Here is a 20,634-nt window from a genome sequence, read left to right as displayed (position 1 = left end):
GATTGTGATCTGCCTTTTGCTATTTTTGGAACGTACTCTTGCATTTTATAAATAAAAGTAAGTGCCTGCTTTTTCTTTATAAAAATAGGCATGTTTTGCTGCCTTAAACTAGTCACCAAATGATAAAATTACTCCCCACAGGTTTAAGCTATTATGGTGGTTATTTTAGAAGCATCCACGCAACTAAATGGCAGCTTTTAAACGTCTGGAGAGACTCAGACATTTAAATGCAATGTCAAAGCAGGGGCGATTCAGTTGTGTGGAAGCTCATTACATCTAAATGGCAATGGGTGTGGGAAGGGTGAGGAGAGGGAATTGTCTGGGTGGGGAGGGGCAGCAATATAGATATGCTTCCCCTATTTCACATAGCATATCTGCAGTGGGAACCTCAGACGTTTGGATTTAGACCTGCTTTGTAACATTACTAAATGTCTGCAATAGGGGCAGTGCTAAATCCCAGCATCACCAGTTCTGCAAAGATAGGCCACCCCCTCCCCCTTCACAACTCTACCCTGATGCCAGCCTCCACACCCTTTCCCTACACCATCTAACAGCTTTTCCTCCACCATCACATGACCCCCTGACAGGCATCAATCACTTGCTGACAGCTCTCATCACGGTCCAAGCCTCCCCTGGGCCATAGGCCCTCAAAAATAGATGTTGAGCTGTAAGGCCCTCAAGGTTCCCAGCACCCTACTCACCCCTGATGCAGTCCCCAGGCTTACTGGGGTCCTTGGTAGATAGTGGGATGGAAGTAATGCCTACTTGCTCCCACCTCATGGCCACTGAGACCTTTAGCGGTAATATTGCCCATATATTGAAGTCGGATCCCTAGTGGTAATTCTGCAGTATTACTGCTAGAGGTCTCGGCTGCTATATTTGACTTGGGCGACCATGAGAATGAGCAAAAGTGGGTATCCCTCCTGCTCCACTACCCAGGTTCCCTCGGTTAGCCTGGGGACTGCGTTGGATGGGGATGGGGGGGTTTGAAGTGTTGGGGGCCTTGTGGTCCAACATCTGTTTTTGAGAGCCTTAGCTGGGGGGAGGATCCTTGGAGGAGGCCTCTATGTGTAGGGCTCATGCCCACATGTTGGGGCCTCCTGGGTTTGACCGTGGTGATGGCTGTTCAGGGTTAGGTGATGGCAGGAAGAGTGATTGGTGCCTGTCTATGCTCAGGTGATGGCAGAGACATGTGTTGAATGGTGGAGAGAGTAGCATCAAAGTAGGGCTGTACTGGGGGGTGGTGAACCGATGCTGGGATCGAGGAGCGATGATTTTAGAAAGCTGCGCCCATATCTACGTGGAAGGGCTGGGACATGTAGCTCTGCTGTTTCCAAGAGGCTTTTCGTTTGCAGAGCCTCTTGTAAAATAGTATGTGATTTCCATATGGCCTGACTTGGATGTTGGAATCCTCCTCTGCATGTCCTTTTTAAAATAACCTTATATATCTTGATAGCATGGGAGTGGACAAAAGGGATTCATCATTAATAACTGCTACTTTTGTAATAGAATTTGATTTACTGAATATTTTTCTTTAACTTTTACAGATAAGAATATTGCTTTGGAAACAGACTTAAAGGTGGCCCAGGAGAAACTTCAGAAAGATGAAAATGCACGTCTGTTGCAGAATCTAAAATTAATTGTAGCTAATTTGGAAAAGCAAAGAGATTCTGCAGAAGATTTGCTGAAGAAAAGGGAATGTGACATTGAAGAAATATCAAATAAGTTATCCATGACGGAAAAGGAGTCAGAATCCTTAAAGAATATCATTGGATTAAAAGAGAAAGAATGTGAAGAAATTAAAAAAGAGATTGTTTCCTTTTCTCAGTGGCAGCAGGAAAGTGAATACCTTGCAAATCAACAGAGATTTGAAAAGGAAGAGATCTTAAGAAAAGTGAATACCTTGGAAGGATGTCTCAGGACAAATGAAGAGAAGATCAAACTGCAGAAAAATGAAAAGGATACATTGTGCCTACAAATTGAAAACCTCAAAAATTTAGTTGACAGCCAAACTTTAGAATTGGAAACTCAGAAGCAAACCTATGATAAACTGCAACAGAAAGCAGAATGCACCAACAAAAGCTATAAACAGGAAGATGAAAATATGCTATTGAAGATAACCCAACTTACTAAACAGGTTGAAGAGTTAGAGCCGTCCATCTTTAAGGATAAAATCTGTTTCCTTGAGCTTTCACTACAGCAACAAAAGCAAGTGAACTTTTTATTGCAGAATCAATGTGAAGAACTTCAGAAGGATAAGACTGAAATGGAACAACGTCTCACTGAAAAAGAGAAAATGCATGAGAGTTTTGTGACAAACACTAATAGACATGTAAAGACTTTACAAGAGGATGCCTCTTCTCATCTAAATTGTATTGAAACAGCAAAATTAACCCTTGAAGAAAAAGAACAGCAGCTTCAGACTTTGTCAAAAGAATTAGATAATCAACAAGCAGCTATGCAGGCTGTCATAAATAAAAACAAAATACTTGAAAATAAAGTAGAAGAGTTACATCATCTGTTGGAGATGTGGCGCTCTGAAAAAGAAAACATGTCTTTAGTTTTTAGTGTGAACAAACAAGAAGGGGAACAATTTAATACTTTACATTGTGAGAAAAATAATTTATTGGAAGTAGACTTACAGTTTTCCAACTGCATAAAAGAAAATGATAAAAATGACTCAGAACTGTTGGAAAAACATAGAGATGAAAGGAAAGCAATCCTAGATAGATGTGGTGTTTCAGAGAGAGAACTTGCTTCACTCCAGGAACAATACAGGGCTCTAGAGGAAAAGAAAGATAAGTTAGAAATGCTATTAAATGAGCAAACTAACCATTTATTAGAAAGTAAGGTAGAATTAGAACACAGTGAGAGAGAACACCATATTATGATTGAAGAATATAAATCAAAACTTGATATTTCTGAGAAAAATAATAAGGCTCTGAAAGAGAGCTCTGAAAATTTACAGAAGAATATGGAAAATTCACACCTCCAGAATGCAAAAGAACTAGACTACTTAAAACAGGAACTTGCTAATTTTGAGGAAGAACAGAAAAAGAAACAAAGTGAACACGATCAACTGCTTCAAGTTGTTGAACACCTGACCAAGGATATATTGGCAAAGAATGAAAAGCTTAAGGCCTGTGAATTGGCTCTTGAAAATATTCATAATACTGAAGAGTCTTTAAAGGAAAATGAATTGAAAAAAGTTCAAGTTAAAATTGAACTGCTACAGATGGATCTTGAAGACAAACAATCCTCTATCGATTATTATACCGAAAGAGTGTCAAAACAGGAAGATGCACTGAGACAGTTGAAAACAGAACTTGAGGAAAGTGAGAGAGAAAAAAATGTAGCACTTCAAGAATTATATGCTGTTAAAAAAGCATTAATGGAAACTCAAAGCTTTAAAACTGAAGAGGTTTCATCAATTGAACAATTCATTAAATTTAGTGACCATGATGATATTCATGCAAACTATAAAAAAGAAATGGATAAAGAGTGCAATTCATATTTTCATAAACTAACATTGGCCCAAAATAAAAGTGTTTTGTCATCATCTATACACGTGTCCATAAAAACACTAGAAAAGTTGGAAAAAATATGTGATGTGCTTCAGCTAAAAATGTTACAGTTGGCTTCTGTGTCTAAAGAGTCAAAAAGTGAATGCACAGTGATACCTGATAAAATAACAGAAGAGGCAGAGATATTTGTAAAAGAAATTAAACTATTAAAAGATGAAATCCATTCTCTGCATACTGACTTAATCAATTTGAGAGAGGAAAACAATAGAAGGGTTTCTTTTGAAACTGCATCTTGCTGTGAGGGAGATAATCTTGGTAATGATTTAAACGTACCCAGCAAAGAGAAAAAAATACACCTTGCTGAAGTAGAAGAGAAATTTTCATCTTTACAAACTGAGCATAAAATATTACTTGAACAGTGTAATACAATGAAATCAGAAATATTAGAGTTACAGTATTCTACAGAAACACTTAGAACAGAAAAGTTGACCTTGTTGAGCATGCTAAAGGAAATTCATCCCGATTCAATAGAAACACAAGTATCATCTTGCCCGAGAGGTGACAAGTTGAAAACAGGTAAAACTGATACTTGTTCTGCATTAAGAGAAGGAGATGGTTCTTTTTTTATAGAGGCATATAAAATGGAATCCACTTTTGGAAAAAAAGTCTCTGAACTGACAGAATGTAATAGAGCAGTGCAGGATTTTGAGGAAACTGATTTAACAATCAAAATGCACAGTAATTTAGGTGATGATGATGTCAACACTTCTACCACAGACAGCTCTATTAACCATGAATTCTTTCTACCAAGAGTTGCTGACACAAAGACTAAAATTGAAGAACTTGAGGCACTATGTTATACTTATGAACAGTCCATTAAGGAACTTCAAGAACAATGTGAAACGCATGAGAACACTAAGAATGACGAGATACAGACATTGCAACAAATGATAGTATCCAACCAAACAGAACTAGACTGTCTAAAAAAGAAGTATTCATCTGAGAATGAGCAGTGGCAACAAAAGCTAAAAGAGCTTACTGCAGAGATGGAGGCTAAACTAGCAATAGAGAAGCAACAAACAGAATACTTGTCACAAGAATTGGAAACAGCAAGACTTGAATTGCAGTGTCTTGATTTGAGTTCCCGTTCCTTACTATGTGCTGACAACAGAGATGTGAGTATATAGCAATGATAAATGAAAGTGCATTTGTGATTTATGGTCTCTTTTTGTGCCTTTGTTGGTTTGGGCTATAGCATGGCAGTTTTCTTCCTGCTCTTTTTGGGCATCTAGCTCATTCTAAACCACTTTCTACTGGGCAATGGCGCCATACGTGTTAATTTACAACTACCCAGGCTTATTTCCCCCTCTGTTTTATATCTCTTCCCAACTCAGCATATCCATAATAGTGATAGTTCTTGGCCAGGTGTCATCAAGCATTTCTCATTCTAGAAGCTGGCTAATATGGACCTTGAGTTTAGCCACCAAGTATTGCTGTTGAAGTATGACTGAGACTCTCCCTCTGTTCTCAGGGTGATGAATATTGTTTCTATGGCATCTCCAGCTGGCTAAGGAATTGATCCCAGACTGGCCTTTGTACTTGATTATTGCTTAACTTGTGGGAACATACTCCAACAACTTTTGGTTCACTGTACCTGAATGTAACTCACCTTGAGCTGTCGCCAAAAATGTGTGAGCTAAATCCAGATACATACTTATTTTCTACTGACAACTTTTCCTTCTGCTTTGGGTTTACTGTTTTCATCTGATGTTGGATACTCTCTCTTCTTTGCACCTATGTCTTCGTCTTGCATAGCCTACTAAGATGGTGATTATATCTGTTTATTGATTTATTTACTGCCTTTTTGAAGAAATTCACCTAAGGCGGTATACTGCAAGATAAGCCAAACATAGGCAATTACAGTAGGAAACATTAAAATAATACACATTATGGCATAGTATTCTGCTTACAATGTCTACACAGTACACATTAAAATAATCTTAATTGACAGCATAGACTGGAAGCGGAGATGGAACATACAGAGAGATATGATTTGAGTAACAGGAGTTAAATAGAATTAAGGGTGATTTAACAAGGAAAATTGCCTATGAAGTCAGAAAAGATGCAGGAAAATGATTTCAGCTAGAACAGGGGGTGGATAAGCAAGTCCTGCTACAGTATGTGCAACTGGTGTTAGGCCTTGTGTGTGTAACTAGCTAGTTAGTTGCTTCTTCCATTAAAAGCTTGGAAGAACAGCCAAGGTTTTAGCTAGTTTCTGAAGTACAGATAGTATTTGTTAAGCAAAGCCTAACTCTTTGTAGTCACATCAATATAGAATGCATTACAGTAAATCAGCCTTGATATTGTCATGTAATGAATCACTGTGACAAGACCCCGCTTCACGATGTATTCAGAGAGACAGCATAGTTGTCACAAATGATAGAGGTAGCTCCTGAAAGTTGCTTAGATTTGGGGGATATTATAGCTATTTCACTCACCTGCTTGTTAGCTGAGCTTCCAACAACAGAATAACAGCTCCAACAACCCTCATCTCTCTCTTATTGAGCTAGCTTCATCATTTTCCCCATAAAATATCAACTATATTCTCCGAGGACAAGCAGGCTGCTTGTTCTCACTGATGGGTGACGTCCACGGCAGCCCCTCCAATCGGAACACTTTCTAGCAAAGTCCTTTGCTAGTCCTCGCGCGCCGATGCGCACCTCGCATGCGCGGCCGTCTTCCCGCCCGAACCGGCTCGTGCCGGCCAGTCTTCTTTTGTCCGCGCTCGGTACGGTCGTGTTTAGCCGTTCGCGCCCCAAAGTTGACCTCGCGCGTCGTTTATCGACTTCGTTCTAAAAAAAAAAAAGGTGTCGGAAGGAGACCTTTATGGTTTTCTCCCTTCCCGTACTTCTAGTTTTGCCCCGGTAAGTTTTCTTTCATCGTCGGGGTAGGCCCTATTTAGGCCTCGGTCGAAGTTTTTTCTTCCCTTATTTTTGTGGTGCCATTTTCGCCATTTCGAGTTTTGATCTCGCCGGCGCGATTTTTCCGCCCATGACATCGAAGTCTTCCAGCGGCTTCAAGAAGTGCACCCAGTGCGCCCAGGTAATATCGCTCACTGACAGGCACGCGTCGTGTCTTCAGTGTCTGGGGGCTGGGCACCGCCCGCAGGCCTGTAGTCTGTGTTCTCTTTTGCAAAAGCGGACTCAGGTAGCGAGATTAGCCCAGTGGAACATTTTGTTCTCGGGCTCTTCGTCGGCATCGGCACCAGGAGTATCGACTGCTTCGACGTCGTCGGCGCCTGGACCTTCATCTTTGCCCCCGATTGCATCGAGGCATCGGCCCTCTGCATCGGGGCGACATCGGAAGGCTGCGTCGGCGGTATCGAGACCTCCTCGTCTGCTGATGTCGTCGGACGGTGGTGCTTCGTGAGGGCTGTCCATTCCCCTGCTGGTGGCGGTGAGCCTTCGGGTGGGTCTCCCCCCGTCCTGAGGGCTCCTGCGGTACAGCCCCCCCGAGACCGACCTCCTTCGGCCTCGGCCCCGAGGAAGAGACGGCTGGATTCTACGTCCTCCTCGTCGGTGCCGGGAAGCTCCGGTGACATGCTTCGTCCCAAGAAGTCGAAGAAGTGTCGGCACCGAGAGCTCTGGGTCGCCGAGGGAGTCGGCACCCAGTAGGCATCGGCACCGAGAGGACCGCTCGCCCTCTGTTCAAGAGGGGTCGATGCGCTCCCCTTTGGACAGCCCGGAACAGCCTCCACGCCCGGAACAGACTCTGACATCAACGCCTGCATCGGCTTCCATGCCTTTTTCCACAGCCGCTCTGAACGAGAGTCTCCGGGCCGTTCTCCCAGAGATCCTGGGAGAGCTGTTGCGCCCTACCCCTCCGGTACCGGGGGTGCTTGCGCCTCCGGTACCGTCGAGCGAGGCGCCAGCTGGCCCATTGCCCGGGGTGAGATCTCCGACATCGGTGCCGTGTGCGGTACCGACTGCGGTAGCCTCCCAGGAAGGCTCCCCGACTACGTCGGCGGAGGGAGCTTCGCCGGTGCGGGCGAGGGAGTCTACCTCTCGACGCCCCCACCGTGGCCGTGGTTCCACGGAGTCCAGCCGGGCACGGTTGCAGACACAGGTCCGTGAACTTGTGTCTGACACCGATGGTGAGGCCTCGTGGGAAGAGGAAGAAGACATCAGATATTTCTCTGACGAGGAGTCTGAGGGTCTTCCTTCTGATCCCACTCCCTCTCCTGAAAGGCAGCTTTCTCCTCCCAAGAGCCTGTCTTTTGCTTCCTTTGTCCGGGAGATGTCTACGGCCATCCCCTTCCCGGTGGTTGTGGAGGACGAGCCCAGGGCTGAAATGTTTGAGCTCCTGGACTATCCTTCTCCACCTAAGGAAGCGTCCACAGTACCCATGCATCATGTCCTCAAAAAGACTGCTGGCGAACTGGACCAAGCCATTAAGTAATCCCCACATCCCCAAGAAGATTGAGTCCCAGTACCAAATCCATGGGGATCCAGAGCTGATGCGCACTCAGTTGCCTCACGACTCTGGAGTTGTGGATTTGGCCCTAAAGAAGGCCAAGAGTTCTAGGGAGCATGCTTCGGCGCCCCCGGGCAAGGATTCTAGAACCTTGGACTCCTTTGGGAGGAAGGCCTACCATTCTTCTATGCTCGTGGCCAAAATTCAGTCGTACCAGCTCTACACGAGCATACATATGCGGAACAATGTGCGGCAGTTGGCGGGCTTGGTGGACAAGCTCCCCCCTGAGCAAGCCAAGCCATTTCAGGAGGTGGTCAGGCAGCTGAAGGCGTGCAGAAAATTCCTGGCCAGAGGGGTGTATGACACCTTTGATGTTGCGTCCAGGGCCGCTGCTCAAGGTGTGGTGATGCGCAGACTCTCATGGCTGCGTGCCTCCGACCTGGAGAATAGAATCCAGCAGCGGATTGCGGACTCGCCTTGCCGTGCGGATAATATTTTTGGAGAAAAAGTTGAGCAGGTGGTAGAGCAGCTCCACCAGCGGGACACCGCATTCGACAAGTTCTCCGGCCGGCAGCCTTCAACCTCTACCTCTACAGGTAGAAGATTTTTGGGGGGAAGGAAGACTGTTCCCTACTCTTCTGGCAAGCGTAGGTACAATCCTCCTTCTCGACAGCCTGCGGCCCAGGCTAAGCCCCAGCGCGCTCGCTCTCGTCAGCAGCGTGCGACTCAGCAAGGCCCCGTGGCTCCCCAGCAAAAGCAAGGGACGAGCTTTTGACTGGCTCCAGCAGAGCATAGCCGACATCCAAGTGTCAGTGCCGGGCGACCTGCCAGTCAGAGGGAGGTTGACAGCTTTTCACCAAAGGTGGCCTCTCATAACCTCCGATCAGTGGGTTCTCCAAATAGTCTGGCAGGGATACGCCCTCAATTTAGCCTCAAAACCTCCAAATTGTCCACCGGGAGCTCAGTCTTACAGCTTCCAGCACAAGCTTCCAGCACAAGCAGGTACTTGCAGAGGAACTCTCCGCCCTTCTCAGCGCCAATGCTTTCTCTGGGTACTGTTCTCCCCATGATTCAGGAAAACGACTGGCTATGCTTTCTGGACTTGAAGGACGCCTACACGCACATCCCGATACTGCCAGCTCACAGACAGTATCTATGATTTCAGCTGGGCACACGTCACTTCAGTACTGTGTGCTACCCTTTGGGCTCGCCTCTGCGCCCAGAGTGTTCACCAAGTGCTTGGCTGTAGTAGCAGCGGCACTTCGCAGACTGGGGGTACACGTGTTCCCATATCTCGACGATTGGCTGGTGAAGAACACATCCGAGGCAGGAGCCCTGCAGTCCATGCAGATGACTATTCGCCTCCTGGAGCTACTGGGGTTTGTGATAAATTATCCAAAGTCCCACCTTCTCCCAGTGCAGAAACTCGAATTCATAGGAGCTCTGCTGGATTCTCGGTCGGCTCGCGCCGACCTCACAGAGACGAGAGCCAACAACTTGTTGTTCCTCGTCTCGCAGGTGCGGACGTCCCAGCAGATCACAGCTCGGCAGATGTTGAGATTGCTGGGCCACATGGCCTCCACAGTTCATGTGACTCCCATGGCTCGCCTTCACATGAGATCTGCTCAATGGACCCTAGCTTCCCAGTGGTTTCAGGCTGCTGGGGATCTAGAAGACGTGATCCACCTGTCCACGAGTTTTCTCAAATCCCTGTATTGGTGGACGATTTGGTCCAATTTGACTCTGGGACGTCCTTTCCAAATTCCTCAGCCACAAAAAGTGCTGACTACGGATGCGTCTCTCCTGGGGTGGGGAGCGCATGTCGATGGGCTTCACACCCAAGGAAGCTGGTCCCTCCAGGAACGTGATCTGTAGATCAATCTTCTGGAGTTGCGAGCGGTCTGGAACGCTCTGAAGGCTTTCAGAGATCGGCTGTCCCACCAAATTATCCAAATTCAGACAGACAACCAGGTTGCCATGTATTACATCAACAAGCAGGGGGGCACCGGATCTCGCCCCCTGTGTCAGGAAGCCGTCAGCATGTGGCTCTGGGCTCGCCGTCACGGCATGGTGCTCCAAGCCACATATCTGGCAGGCGTAAACAACAGTCTGGCCGACAGGTTGAGCAGGATTATGCAACCTCACGAGTGGTCGCTCAGTTCTCGTGTAGTGCGACAGATCTTCCAGGTGTGGGGCACCCCCTTGGTAGATCTCTTCGCATCTCGAGCCAACCACAAAGTCCCTCAGTTCTGTTCCAGGCTTCAGGCCCACGGCAGACTGGCATCGGATGCCTTCCTCCTGGACTGGGGGGAGGGTCTGCTGTATGCTTATCCTCCCATACCTCTGGTGGGGAAGACTTTGTTGAAACTCAAGCAAGACCGAGGCACCATGATTCTGATTGCTCCTTTTTGGCCGCGTCAGATCTGGTTCCCTCTTCTTCTGGAGTTGTCCTCCAAAGAACCGTGGAGATTGGAGTGTTTTCCGACCCTCATCACACAGGACGAAGGGGCGCTTCTGCATCCCAACCTCCGGTCCCTGGCTCTCACGGCCTGGATGTTGAGAGCGTAGACTTTGCCTCTTTGGGTCTGTCGGAGGGTGTCTCCCGCGTCTTGCTTGCTTCCAGGAAAGATTCCACTAAGAGGAGTTACTTCTTTCTATGGAGGAGGTTTGCCGTCTGGTGTGACAGCAAGGCCCTAGATCCTCGCTCTTGTCCTACACAGACCCTGCTTGAATACCTTCTGCACTTGTCTGAGTCTGGTCTCAAGACCAACTCTGTAAGGGTTCACCTTAGTGCAATCAGTGCATACCATTACCGTGTGGAAGGTAAGCCGATCTCAGGACAGCCTTTAGTTGTTCGCTTCATGAGAGGTTTGCTTTTGTCAAAGCCCCCTGTCAAGCCTCCTACTGTGTCATGGGATCTCAATGTCGTTCTCACCCAGCTGATGAAACCTCCTTTTGAGCCACTGAATTCCTGCCATCTGAAGTACTTGACCTGGAAGGTCATTTTCTTGGTGGCAGTTACTTCAGCTCGTAGAGTCAGTGAGCTTCAGGCCCTGGTAGCCCAGGCCCCTTACACCAAATTTCATCATAACAGAGTAGTCCTCCGCACTCACCCTAAGTTCTTGCCAAAGGTCGTGTCGGAGTTCCATCTGAACCAGTCAATTGTCTTGCCAACATTCTTTCCCCGTCCTCATTCCTGCCCTGCTGAACGTCAGCTGCACACATTGGACTGCAAGAGAGCATTGGCCTTCTATCTGGAGCGGACACAGCCCAACAGACAGTCCGCCCAATTGTTTGTTTCTTTTGATCCCAACAGGAGGGGAGTGGCTGTGGGAAAACGCACCATATCCAATTGGCTAGCAGATTGCATTTCCTTCACTTACGCCCAGGCTGGGCTGGCTCTTGAGGGTCATGTCACGGCTCATAATGTTAGAGCCATGGTAGCGTCGGTAGCCCACTTGAAGTCAGCCACTATTGAAGAGATTTGCAAAGCTGCGACGTGGTCATCTGTCCACACATTCACATCTCATTACTGCCTGCAGCAGGATACCCGACGCGACAGTCGGTTCGGGCAGTCGGTGCTTCAGAATCTGTTCGGGGTTTAGAATCCAACTCCACCCCCCTAGGCCCATGTTTGTTCTGTTCCAGGCTGCACTCTCAGTTAGTTGGTAAATTTTTTAGGTCAATCTCAGTTATGTCCTCGCCGTTGTGAGGCCCAGTTGACCATGGTTGTTGTTTTGAGTGAGCCTGGGGGCTAGGGATACCCTATCAGTGAGAACAAGCGAATGCTACATACCTGTAGAAGGTATTCTCCGAGGACAGCAGGCTGATTGTTCTCACAAACCCGCCCGCCTCCCCTTTGGAGTTGTGTCTTCCCTTCTCTTTGTCTTGCTACATATGGGACTGGCCGGCACGAGCCGGTTCGGGCGGGAAGACGGCCGCGCATGCGCGGTGCGCATCGGCACGCGAGGACTAGCAAAGGACTTTGCTAGAAAGTGTTCCGATTGGAGGGGCTGCCGTGGACGTCACCCATCAGTGAGAACAATCAGCCTGCTGTCCTCGGAGAATACCTTCTACAGGTATGTAGCATTTGCTTTGTAAAGAAATTGGTATTTCTGGTGACTGTTAAGTAACAGGAAAATGCACATTCCTTGTCGTAGCAGACCAGTCCAGACGAATGGGTTCTGTCCATCTACCAGTGAATGGAGACAGAAATAAATAGTTCTTGTGATTCATCCCTTAAGGGTACCATGCAGTCTGGAATGTTCAGTATTTTCTCTGTCTGCAAGCAGATGGTAGATGGCCTGTGTAGATCCTCTGTGGTGCTTTCAGCCAGCTCCTGCCCCAGTTTAAACCAACTGGGTGTCAGTTGCGCAGGGGGTTTCCTCTTCGAGGATTTTAACTGGGAGCTGAGTGACATCCAGTGGTGCCGTTCCCCCCCCCCCCCCCCCCCCCTTTCAAACCTGCTATTCAGTGGTTTCTGTGGAGTTTACTGAGGCAATAAACAACTTGCTCTACTTCTGGAGTGACCTGACTAGCTTTCTGGCAACAGGTATTTGGTTTAGTGACCCTTTCTCAACTGCAAGTGCTGCTTCTAGTGCTCAAGCTAGGTCTGTCTGATTTTTACTTACTCTCCTTTTTCAGTGACTGGATTTCAGCTACTTCCACAGCATGCCATAAGTACATAAGTAATGCCACACTGGGAAAAGACCAAGGGTCCATTGAGCCTAGCATCCTGTCTACGACAGCGGCCAATCCAGGCCAAGGGCACCTGGCGAGCTTCCCAAACGTACAAACATTCTGTACATGTTATTCCCGGAATTGTGGATTTTTCCCAAGTCCATTTAGTAGCGGCTTATGGACTTCTCCTTCTTACCTACAAATGCACTCAGTCTGCAGCCCCTCACTACCTGTCTACCCTCATCGCCCCTTACGTTCCCGCCCGAAACCTCCGCTCACAAGACAAATCCCTTCTCTCAGTACCCTTCTCCACGACCGCCAAATCCAGGCTCCGCCCATTCTGCCTCGCCGCACCCTATGCTTGGAATAAACTTCCTGAGCCCTTACGCCAAGCCCCCTCCCTACCCATCTTCAAATCTTTGCTGAAAGCCCACCTCTTCAATGTCGCCTTTGGCACCTAACCTTTATACCTCTATTCAGGAAATCTAGACTGCCCCATTTTGACTGCCCCTACTTGACTGACTGTACATTTATCCTTTAGATTGTATGCTCTTTGAGCAGGGACTGTCCTTCTATGTTAAATTGTACAGCGCTGCTTAACCCTAGTAGCGCTTTAGAAATGTTAAGTAGTAGTAATAGTAGAAACCGTCTAACCCCCTTTTAAACTCTGCCAACCTAACCGCCTTCACTACATTCTGACTCAATTTCTATCTTCCTCCCGTTCCCCTTGATCGCTCTTCACCTCCTTTGGTCTTATTTTGGGAAGCTTTTTAAGCTCTGGGGGTGTTTTTCTATGGGTCTTTCTGGGCTAGGTCTCCTTCCTTGGGCACTTGTTCTCTTTGGCCCTGCTGGGGTGGCTTCTGACTTCATTCTTGGCTTTGTTTAATTTCAGCATTATTGGGCCTCATTCCCTGTGCAGTTCTCAACTCGTGCTGGCTTTGGCCTGCAGCGCCAGACTTTTCTCCAGGGTGACTACTTTCAGGCTTTTTTATCTGACATTGCTCTGCCTCAGCCATCAAGATTTGTTTTGGATGATGCCCGGAGCAATTTCTAGCTATAACCAGGCTTGGTGTGACCAGCTTATTTCTCCAGCAGGCTGTTGCAATGTTCAGCTAAAGGTATTTCCACAGTAGGTGGTTTCAGATCTATTCTCCATGTCTCTTTGCTGTGACCCCTTTACCCACAAGTTATGGAGGAGAATCTGTTTCTTTCCTGGCTCCTTCGTTATTCTGACTCCAAGCGTCACACTGAATTCCGCTGTCTTGGATGAGCCCTTTGGCCTGCCTTCTGCTGAAGAGATTTTTCCTCAGTGGATTGGCTCTCCTATTTACTTTAAGCTGTTGGCGATTCTTTTTTGCAGACAGCGATTGCAGGTATATCAGCTGCCACCTTTTTTGCTGGGAATATATATATATATATATATATATATATATCTTTGGGCTGTGCCCTTGTTTCTCAGCCTGTTTCTGTGGCACAGTTCATTGATGTCTTGGTCGTGGGAGGCTATGGGAATTACCTGCGTCTTCTTCTGAGTGGCAGTTCTAACATAGTACATGAAGGCAGATAAAGACCAATAAGTCTATCTAAGTCTGCCCAACAAGATAAACTCATTACATATGGTATGTGACTCTTCATATTTATTCCTGGTCTTGATTTATCCTTGCCATTTTCAGGGCATAGACTGTAGAAGTCTGCCCAGCACTGTCCTTGTTCTAGAATTTCTGCAGTTAACGTTGAAGCCCATGAAAAGCTCCACTCCATCCCATCCAAATCTATTCAGTCACGATCAGACCTTAGAAATCTGCCCAGTGCTGGCCTTGTTCTCCAACTTCTGAAGCTGAATCTGTCTAACCACAATCAGAGCACAGTCTGTAGAAGTCTGCCCAGTACTGGCTTTCATTCCCAATTACTGGTTTTGCTTCCTGATCTCTGCTACGCTGCTTTGGATCCATTCTTTCTAAACATGATTCCTTTATGTTTATCCCACGCTTTTTTGAATTCCGTTACTGTTTTCATCTCCACCACCTCCCTATGGGAGGGCATTCCAGATATCTGCTACCTTCTCCGTGAAAAAATACTTCCTGACTTTATTCCTGAGTCTGTCCCCTTTCAGCCTCAATTTATGTCCTCTCGTACTGGCGCCTTCCCGTCGCTGGAAAAGGTTTGTTTACAGATTAATACCTTTCAAATATTTGACCACCTGTATCATATCATCCCTGTTTCCTTTCTTCCAGGTTATACATATTCAGGTCAGTAAGCTCCTGGTCGGTTGGTGTAGTTCGATGCTACCTCAGTCTACAGAGGCAGCTCTGGTTGGCTTTGAGTCGCAGCTCCCTTTTTGCAAATAGGGCACTGCTATAACTCATCTCCCTTTTAAATTTAAAGGCCTACTCCAATTTTGACTGCAGGAGAACTCCATCTCTAGTCAAGCACACACTTCTGTTTCTGAAGTTGCTGTGTGTATTTATTTATGCATGTGCCTCATGGTGACATTGCTGGTTCTGTTGGCGTATGGCTCCATGTTTGTATATTGAGCTCAGTCCAATTTCAGTATGTTCAACTCTACTACTTCTCCGAGTGGGGGCATGGGTCTGTTCAATCTGTGGACCACAGCTCCGTCTCTGAACTTGGACTTTGCTCTTGTTGCTGTTTGTGGAGCATGGCTGTGTCTCTGGCCCACTGTTTATTGGGGCCATGGCACTATCTCTGTCTGTGGAACAAGTCTTCTTCCCTGCGGAGATCAACTCTCTCTTTGCTGCAGGGTACAGCTTCCTTCGCACAGCTGTGTGTTTCTCTATTTCACTCTTTGGATATAGGATATATTCCAGCTTTGGGTGATTCGGTGTCTCTGCTAACCTGTCTCTGTGGACATTATGTGTTCCCAAACCTTGTACAGGTTGGACGCTGGGTATTCCTTCGGGAGCGACAGTACCTGGTACCTGGGTAGCGACAACACATGATGACAGTTGACCATCGTTGGTTCTAGTAGTTACTAGTTTTTCCTGTCATGAAGTGGTAGTATCTCCGTTGTGATGCCTTCATCCTTTTTCCCTGTTGTTCAACCCCAGAGTTGGTATGCTTCTCCAGAGTACTATCCAGCTTATAATCGAAAGAGAAAAACGCCTATATTGCGACCCAAATCGGGAGATGGGCGTCTTTCTCCCGTGGGCGCCCAAATCGGTATAATCGAAAGCCGATTTTGGGCGTTTCCAACTGCAATCCGTTGCGGAAACGGGTAAAGTTGATGGAGGCGTGGTGAAGGCGGAACTGGGGCGTGGTTATCGGCCGAGGAGAGATGGGCGTCTTTAGCTGATCGGAAAAAAAAAAAAGGCGTTTTTACTGTGATTTTGGGTCACTTTTTTTGGACCCTTTTTTTTCACAAACAGGTTCCAAAAAAGTGCCCCAGCTGACCAGATGACCACTGGAGGGAATCGGGGATGACCTCCCCGGACTCCCCCAGTGGTCACTAACCCCCTCCCACCAAAAAAAACCCACTTTACAAACTTTTTTGCCAGCCTCTATGCCAGCCTCAAATGCCGTACCAACCTCCATGACAGCAAAATGTGTTCTATCCTGTGACAGCCTTTCCCTGGTTCTGATGTGGCTCTTGGGTGAGTGTGACACCTTTTCTGTTATGCGCACTGCAGAGTCACATCAGCAATGCATTGTGGTGGGTGTAGGGTATTGGGCTCCGTGATTCCAGTAGCTTGTGGCAAATGCTCACGATGTTGGTAGTTGGTAGGCTCTACTCCCATGGTGCTTTTCCCCCTGCTTACTGGGTCAGAGTGTGCCCTGTTTTGTTTCCGGTAGTTCATGAGGTAGTGGCCTTTTTTGTAAGCCAGTTTTAGATCCCTTTCATGTGTTAGCCACGTTACAGAACTTAGTTCTTCCCTTGAATGTGGCTGAAAGAGGGCATTGTACAGCATTCTGCCAGCTCTGACCTACTGCTCATCTCAGTACCAGGGAGACTCGTTGCCAGTGGGGCACAACCTCTGATCTGCAGTTAACTGTGAGTAAGCGTGCTTATTCCAATAAAGGACGTTTTCGGAGAGATTAGTCTTCAGGTGTCAACTGGTGTGCCAATGTTATATAGCAGCAACAAGTCCTAGAGGCCTGCGTGTATGCAGGTCCCTGGAGCACTTTTAGTGGGTACCACAGTGCACTTCAGCCAGGCGGACCCAGGCCCATCCCCCCCCCCCCCCCACCTGTAACACTTGTGCTGGTAAATGGGAGGTCTGCAAAACCCACTGTACCCACATGTAGGTGCCCCCTTCACCCCTAAGAGCTATGGTAGTGTTGTACATTTGTGTGTAGTGGGTTTTGGAGGAGGGGGGTTTGGGGCTCAGCACCCGTGGTAAGGGAGCTATGCATGTGGGAGCGTTGTCTGAAGTCCACCGCACTGACCTCTAGGGTGCCCAGTTGGTGTCCTGGCATGTCAGGGGGGCGAGTGTACTACGAATCGTGGCCCCTCCCACGACCATATGGCTCTGATTAGGACGTTTTGAGCTGGGCGTTTTTAGTTTCCATTATCGCTAAAAAAAAACAAACGGCCAGCTGAAAAACGTCCCGCCTCTTCACGTACCCGTTTTCGGACATAGACGCCCATGGAGATAGGCGTTCGCGTTCTATTATGCCCCTCCACATCTCCCTGAACCTTAGTACACAGATGATGGCATCTTATTTGTAGTGCCTCCATTCCTAGTGCAGCTTGGAAGTCAATCATTTCTAATTCCAATTCCTGGGCCTCGGGATTGGCACCACCATGGATTGTTATATCTTCCAACCATTGAAGTTACTTATTCTTGTTTTTACCACAGGTGGATCTGTGAGCCCTAAAGTTCTATGTGGTATTTTGATGAAATTCAGCTTCCATTCTCTTGTGGTTCCTCATTCGTACAAAAAAAAAAAAAATTCCCGGGCTTCTGGGATATCTCTTTTCCCTTTTTAGGAACCTGCGTGCATTGCTTTTCCTGTTCTCCTGGATGTTGATTTCCTTTCGACAAATGACTGTTCTCAGGAGGGGATCCCTTACGTTTGTACGATGAGGTTAAGCACACTGTTCTTAATAGTTCTCTTAGGTATGGTAGTATGCCCACACTACAACATCCAGCTCTTTCATTGGTTGTTTGTCCTACACCTCAGAGAGTAGCTAGAGCTGGCTGACATATTTTGGTTTGGGGTTACTTCCAATTGCTCATCTCTCCACTCAAAATTTTCATATGACTGGTTTTGATTCAGGTTGGAGTTTCTTCTTCCGCCTGGGATGTTGGATGCCAGAACATGGGAACAATTCCTGTTTGACCTTTCTAGTTCAGCTTTATTTTTAGCTTACCCAGTTGACTTCAATATTCATTGGATCAGAGTGCTACAGCTTCTCCTTTTCATCCTTCGGTTTCCATTTTGACCACCTTTTTAAATCTCTCTCTGTGGTCCCACTGCTTTGCTACATCCCATTCATCTGGACTGGTCTGGTGTGATGTCAAGGAAGGAAAAATTATGTCTTACCTGATTATTTTCTTTCCTTTAGTCCTACCAAACTCCCACCCTATTTCTTCCATTGGGTTTCTTATGTTAGGTGGTGTTCCTTTCTTGCTGTCTCTTGTTTACACTTGTATTTTATATTTGCAGATTTTTTTTTCAATGCTTACTCCCATGCATTTTCTGGATCAGGGACATGCCTGTATGCCAGTAAAGTATATGCCTCCTTGTCTATTGGACTTGGCTGAATGAGACGAATGGTCTCGAGTTTTCAACAATTACTGACCATATGGTCTGGAGCACCACTGCTTTGCTAATCAAAATACTGAACATTCCAGGCTGCACAATACCCTTAAGGGGAAAATCACAAGAACAATTTTTTCTCTGTCTCCATCTGCTGGTAGATGGACTGGTCTGTTAGAACTAAAAGAGAGAAAATTATCAGGCAAGACATAATTTTTCCATCTAAAGCCTAGATCACTTTTGAAAACTTTTAGGGCTTAAGATGAAGATGGCATGGTGATGAGAAAGATGGTTCTGAATGGAGACATTAATTTTGTTTTAAATTTTTGACCTTTATTGAACACTAGAGAAAAAGGCCCGTTTCTGTTAGCAATGAAACGGGCACTAGCAAGGTTCCATGTCCCCCTACCTGCCTCCCTCCCTGTGCTCAGAGTTCCAGGGCAACCATCCCCCCCTCCTCTTCCTCCCCCCTCCCCTTCGAGTTCCAGGACCCCTCCCCTAGACTTTGTTCTGTTCTCCTAAATCTCTCAAAACAACTTTAAACAGTTACAACAGAATGTCTTACCTAAGTGGGGCACAGACTCATCACTAACCTCTGCTCCTCAGATCTCCCAAGTTATGAAAATTGTATTTATTTTCTGTGCAGATTAAGTTCAATCTGCAGTTTGCTTGATTTTGACTCGCTGTGCTCCTTGTTCTCCGAGGACAAGCAGGCTGCTTGTTCTCACGACTGGGTGACGTCCGCGGCAGCCCCCACCAACCGGAACAAAACTTCGCGGGCGGTCCCGCACGCAGGGCACGCCCACCGCGCATGCGCGGCCGTCTTCCCGCCCGTGCGTGACCGTTCCCGCTCAGTCTTTTTCTTTCCACGCCTGGAGAGAGACATGTAACGGCTCTCTCGTTGTCAGCCCCGGAAACCGGATCGCGTTGTTCGCGAATCATCCTTTTAATTTCATTTATTTTCATTGCCGCGTTTTCTCTTTAGTTTTTCTAAAAAAAAAAAAAAATGCGCTGTACTTGTTTTCCCTCGTCTTTTAGTGGGGGCGTCGCGTTGCGGCTTTGTGGCCGCGCGGCCGATTTCTTTTTGAGGTGTGATTTTATCGCCACCATCGACGACTTTGATTTCGCCAACGCGATTTTTCCGTCGATGTCCTCGAAGGTCCCGAGTGGATTTAAGAAGTGTGGTCGGTGCGGCCGGCCTATCTCGCAGACCGACACTCACGCTTGGTGCCTCCAGTGCCTCGGGCCGGAGCACGATACCAAGTCATGTACTTTGTGTCTTGGTCTCCGGAAACGGACTCAAGTAGCGAGGCAAGTTCTTCGGGACCGTCTTTTTGGAACTTGCGCCGGCCCCTCGACGTCGACCTCGACGGCATCAGTATCAACGGCCGGTTCTTCGGTACCGGTATCGATGTCCGCGAAATCGGCACCGATGGCATCGACCCCAGGAGCACAGGTCCCGTCGGCCCGCTGGTCCTCCGGTGACGGCAGGGGTGAGAGGCCGCGTGGGCAATCGGCCCCGGTCACTCCCTCTACCCAGGGCCCTCGGGACCAAACCCTGTCGGACCCGGTCCCTCGACGCCGGAGAGGAGTTGACGCCGAGAAAGCGTCAGCGTCGAGAGGAGAGGTCCCCCTCTGTAGTAGAGGTACCGCCGCGTCAGGGTCCCAGCACTTTGGTGCAGTCTCCTAGACCCGAGCAGCTTCCGGCACCGACGCCTCTACTGGCCCCCCCCCCCCCCCCCCCCCCCCGTCTTTCCCGGCAGCGGGCCTGGACGAGTGCCTCCGAGCCATCCTTCCTGGGATCCTGGAAGGGCTGATGCGCCAGACTGTGCCGGCGCTGGGGGTGCTTGCGCCCTCGGCGCCGTTGACTGTGGCGCCGGCGAGCTCTAGCCCGGTGCTGAGGCCTTCGACGCCAACGCCGCTTGCGGCGCCGGTCTCGACCGCCACGCAGGTGGAGTCCCCGTCGACGTCGATGGAGGGAGCTTCATCCCCGCCGGCGCGGGAGTCCACCGCTCGACGACACCGAGGCCTCGGTGCCTCGACGTCGAGCCGGGCCCGGTTGAGGACTCAGCTCCACGAGCTTATGTCCGACACCGAGGAAGAGGCCTCGTGGGGGGAAGAGGAGGACCCCAGATATTTCTCCTCAGAGGAGTCTGTGGGCCTTCCCTCCGACCCCACGCCTTCACCAGAGAGAAAGCTCTCGCCTCCTGAGAGCCTCTCCTTTGCCTCCTTTGTC

General features: G+C 47.9%; 1 protein-coding gene across 1 annotated transcript in view; it reads left to right on the top strand.

Moving 5' to 3' along the window:
* The window catches only part of CENPF (centromere protein F), a 233,655-nt gene that overhangs the window by 147,083 nt on the left and 65,938 nt on the right, over nucleotides 1-20,634 (top strand). The window contains exons 11-12 of the mRNA XM_030196036.1: nucleotides 1,548-4,699; nucleotides 8,991-8,999. Of these exons, the coding sequence (XP_030051896.1) occupies nucleotides 1,548-4,699; nucleotides 8,991-8,999 (3,161 nt within the window). The remainder of the gene's footprint in view (nucleotides 1-1,547; nucleotides 4,700-8,990; nucleotides 9,000-20,634) is intronic.

Source organism: Microcaecilia unicolor, chromosome 3 (genome assembly GCF_901765095.1).
Source record: "Microcaecilia unicolor chromosome 3, aMicUni1.1, whole genome shotgun sequence".
Lineage (NCBI taxonomy): Eukaryota > Metazoa > Chordata > Amphibia > Gymnophiona > Siphonopidae > Microcaecilia > Microcaecilia unicolor.
Note: the sequence above shows the minus strand (reverse complement) of the source record. Positions and strands in the feature narration are given on the sequence as shown.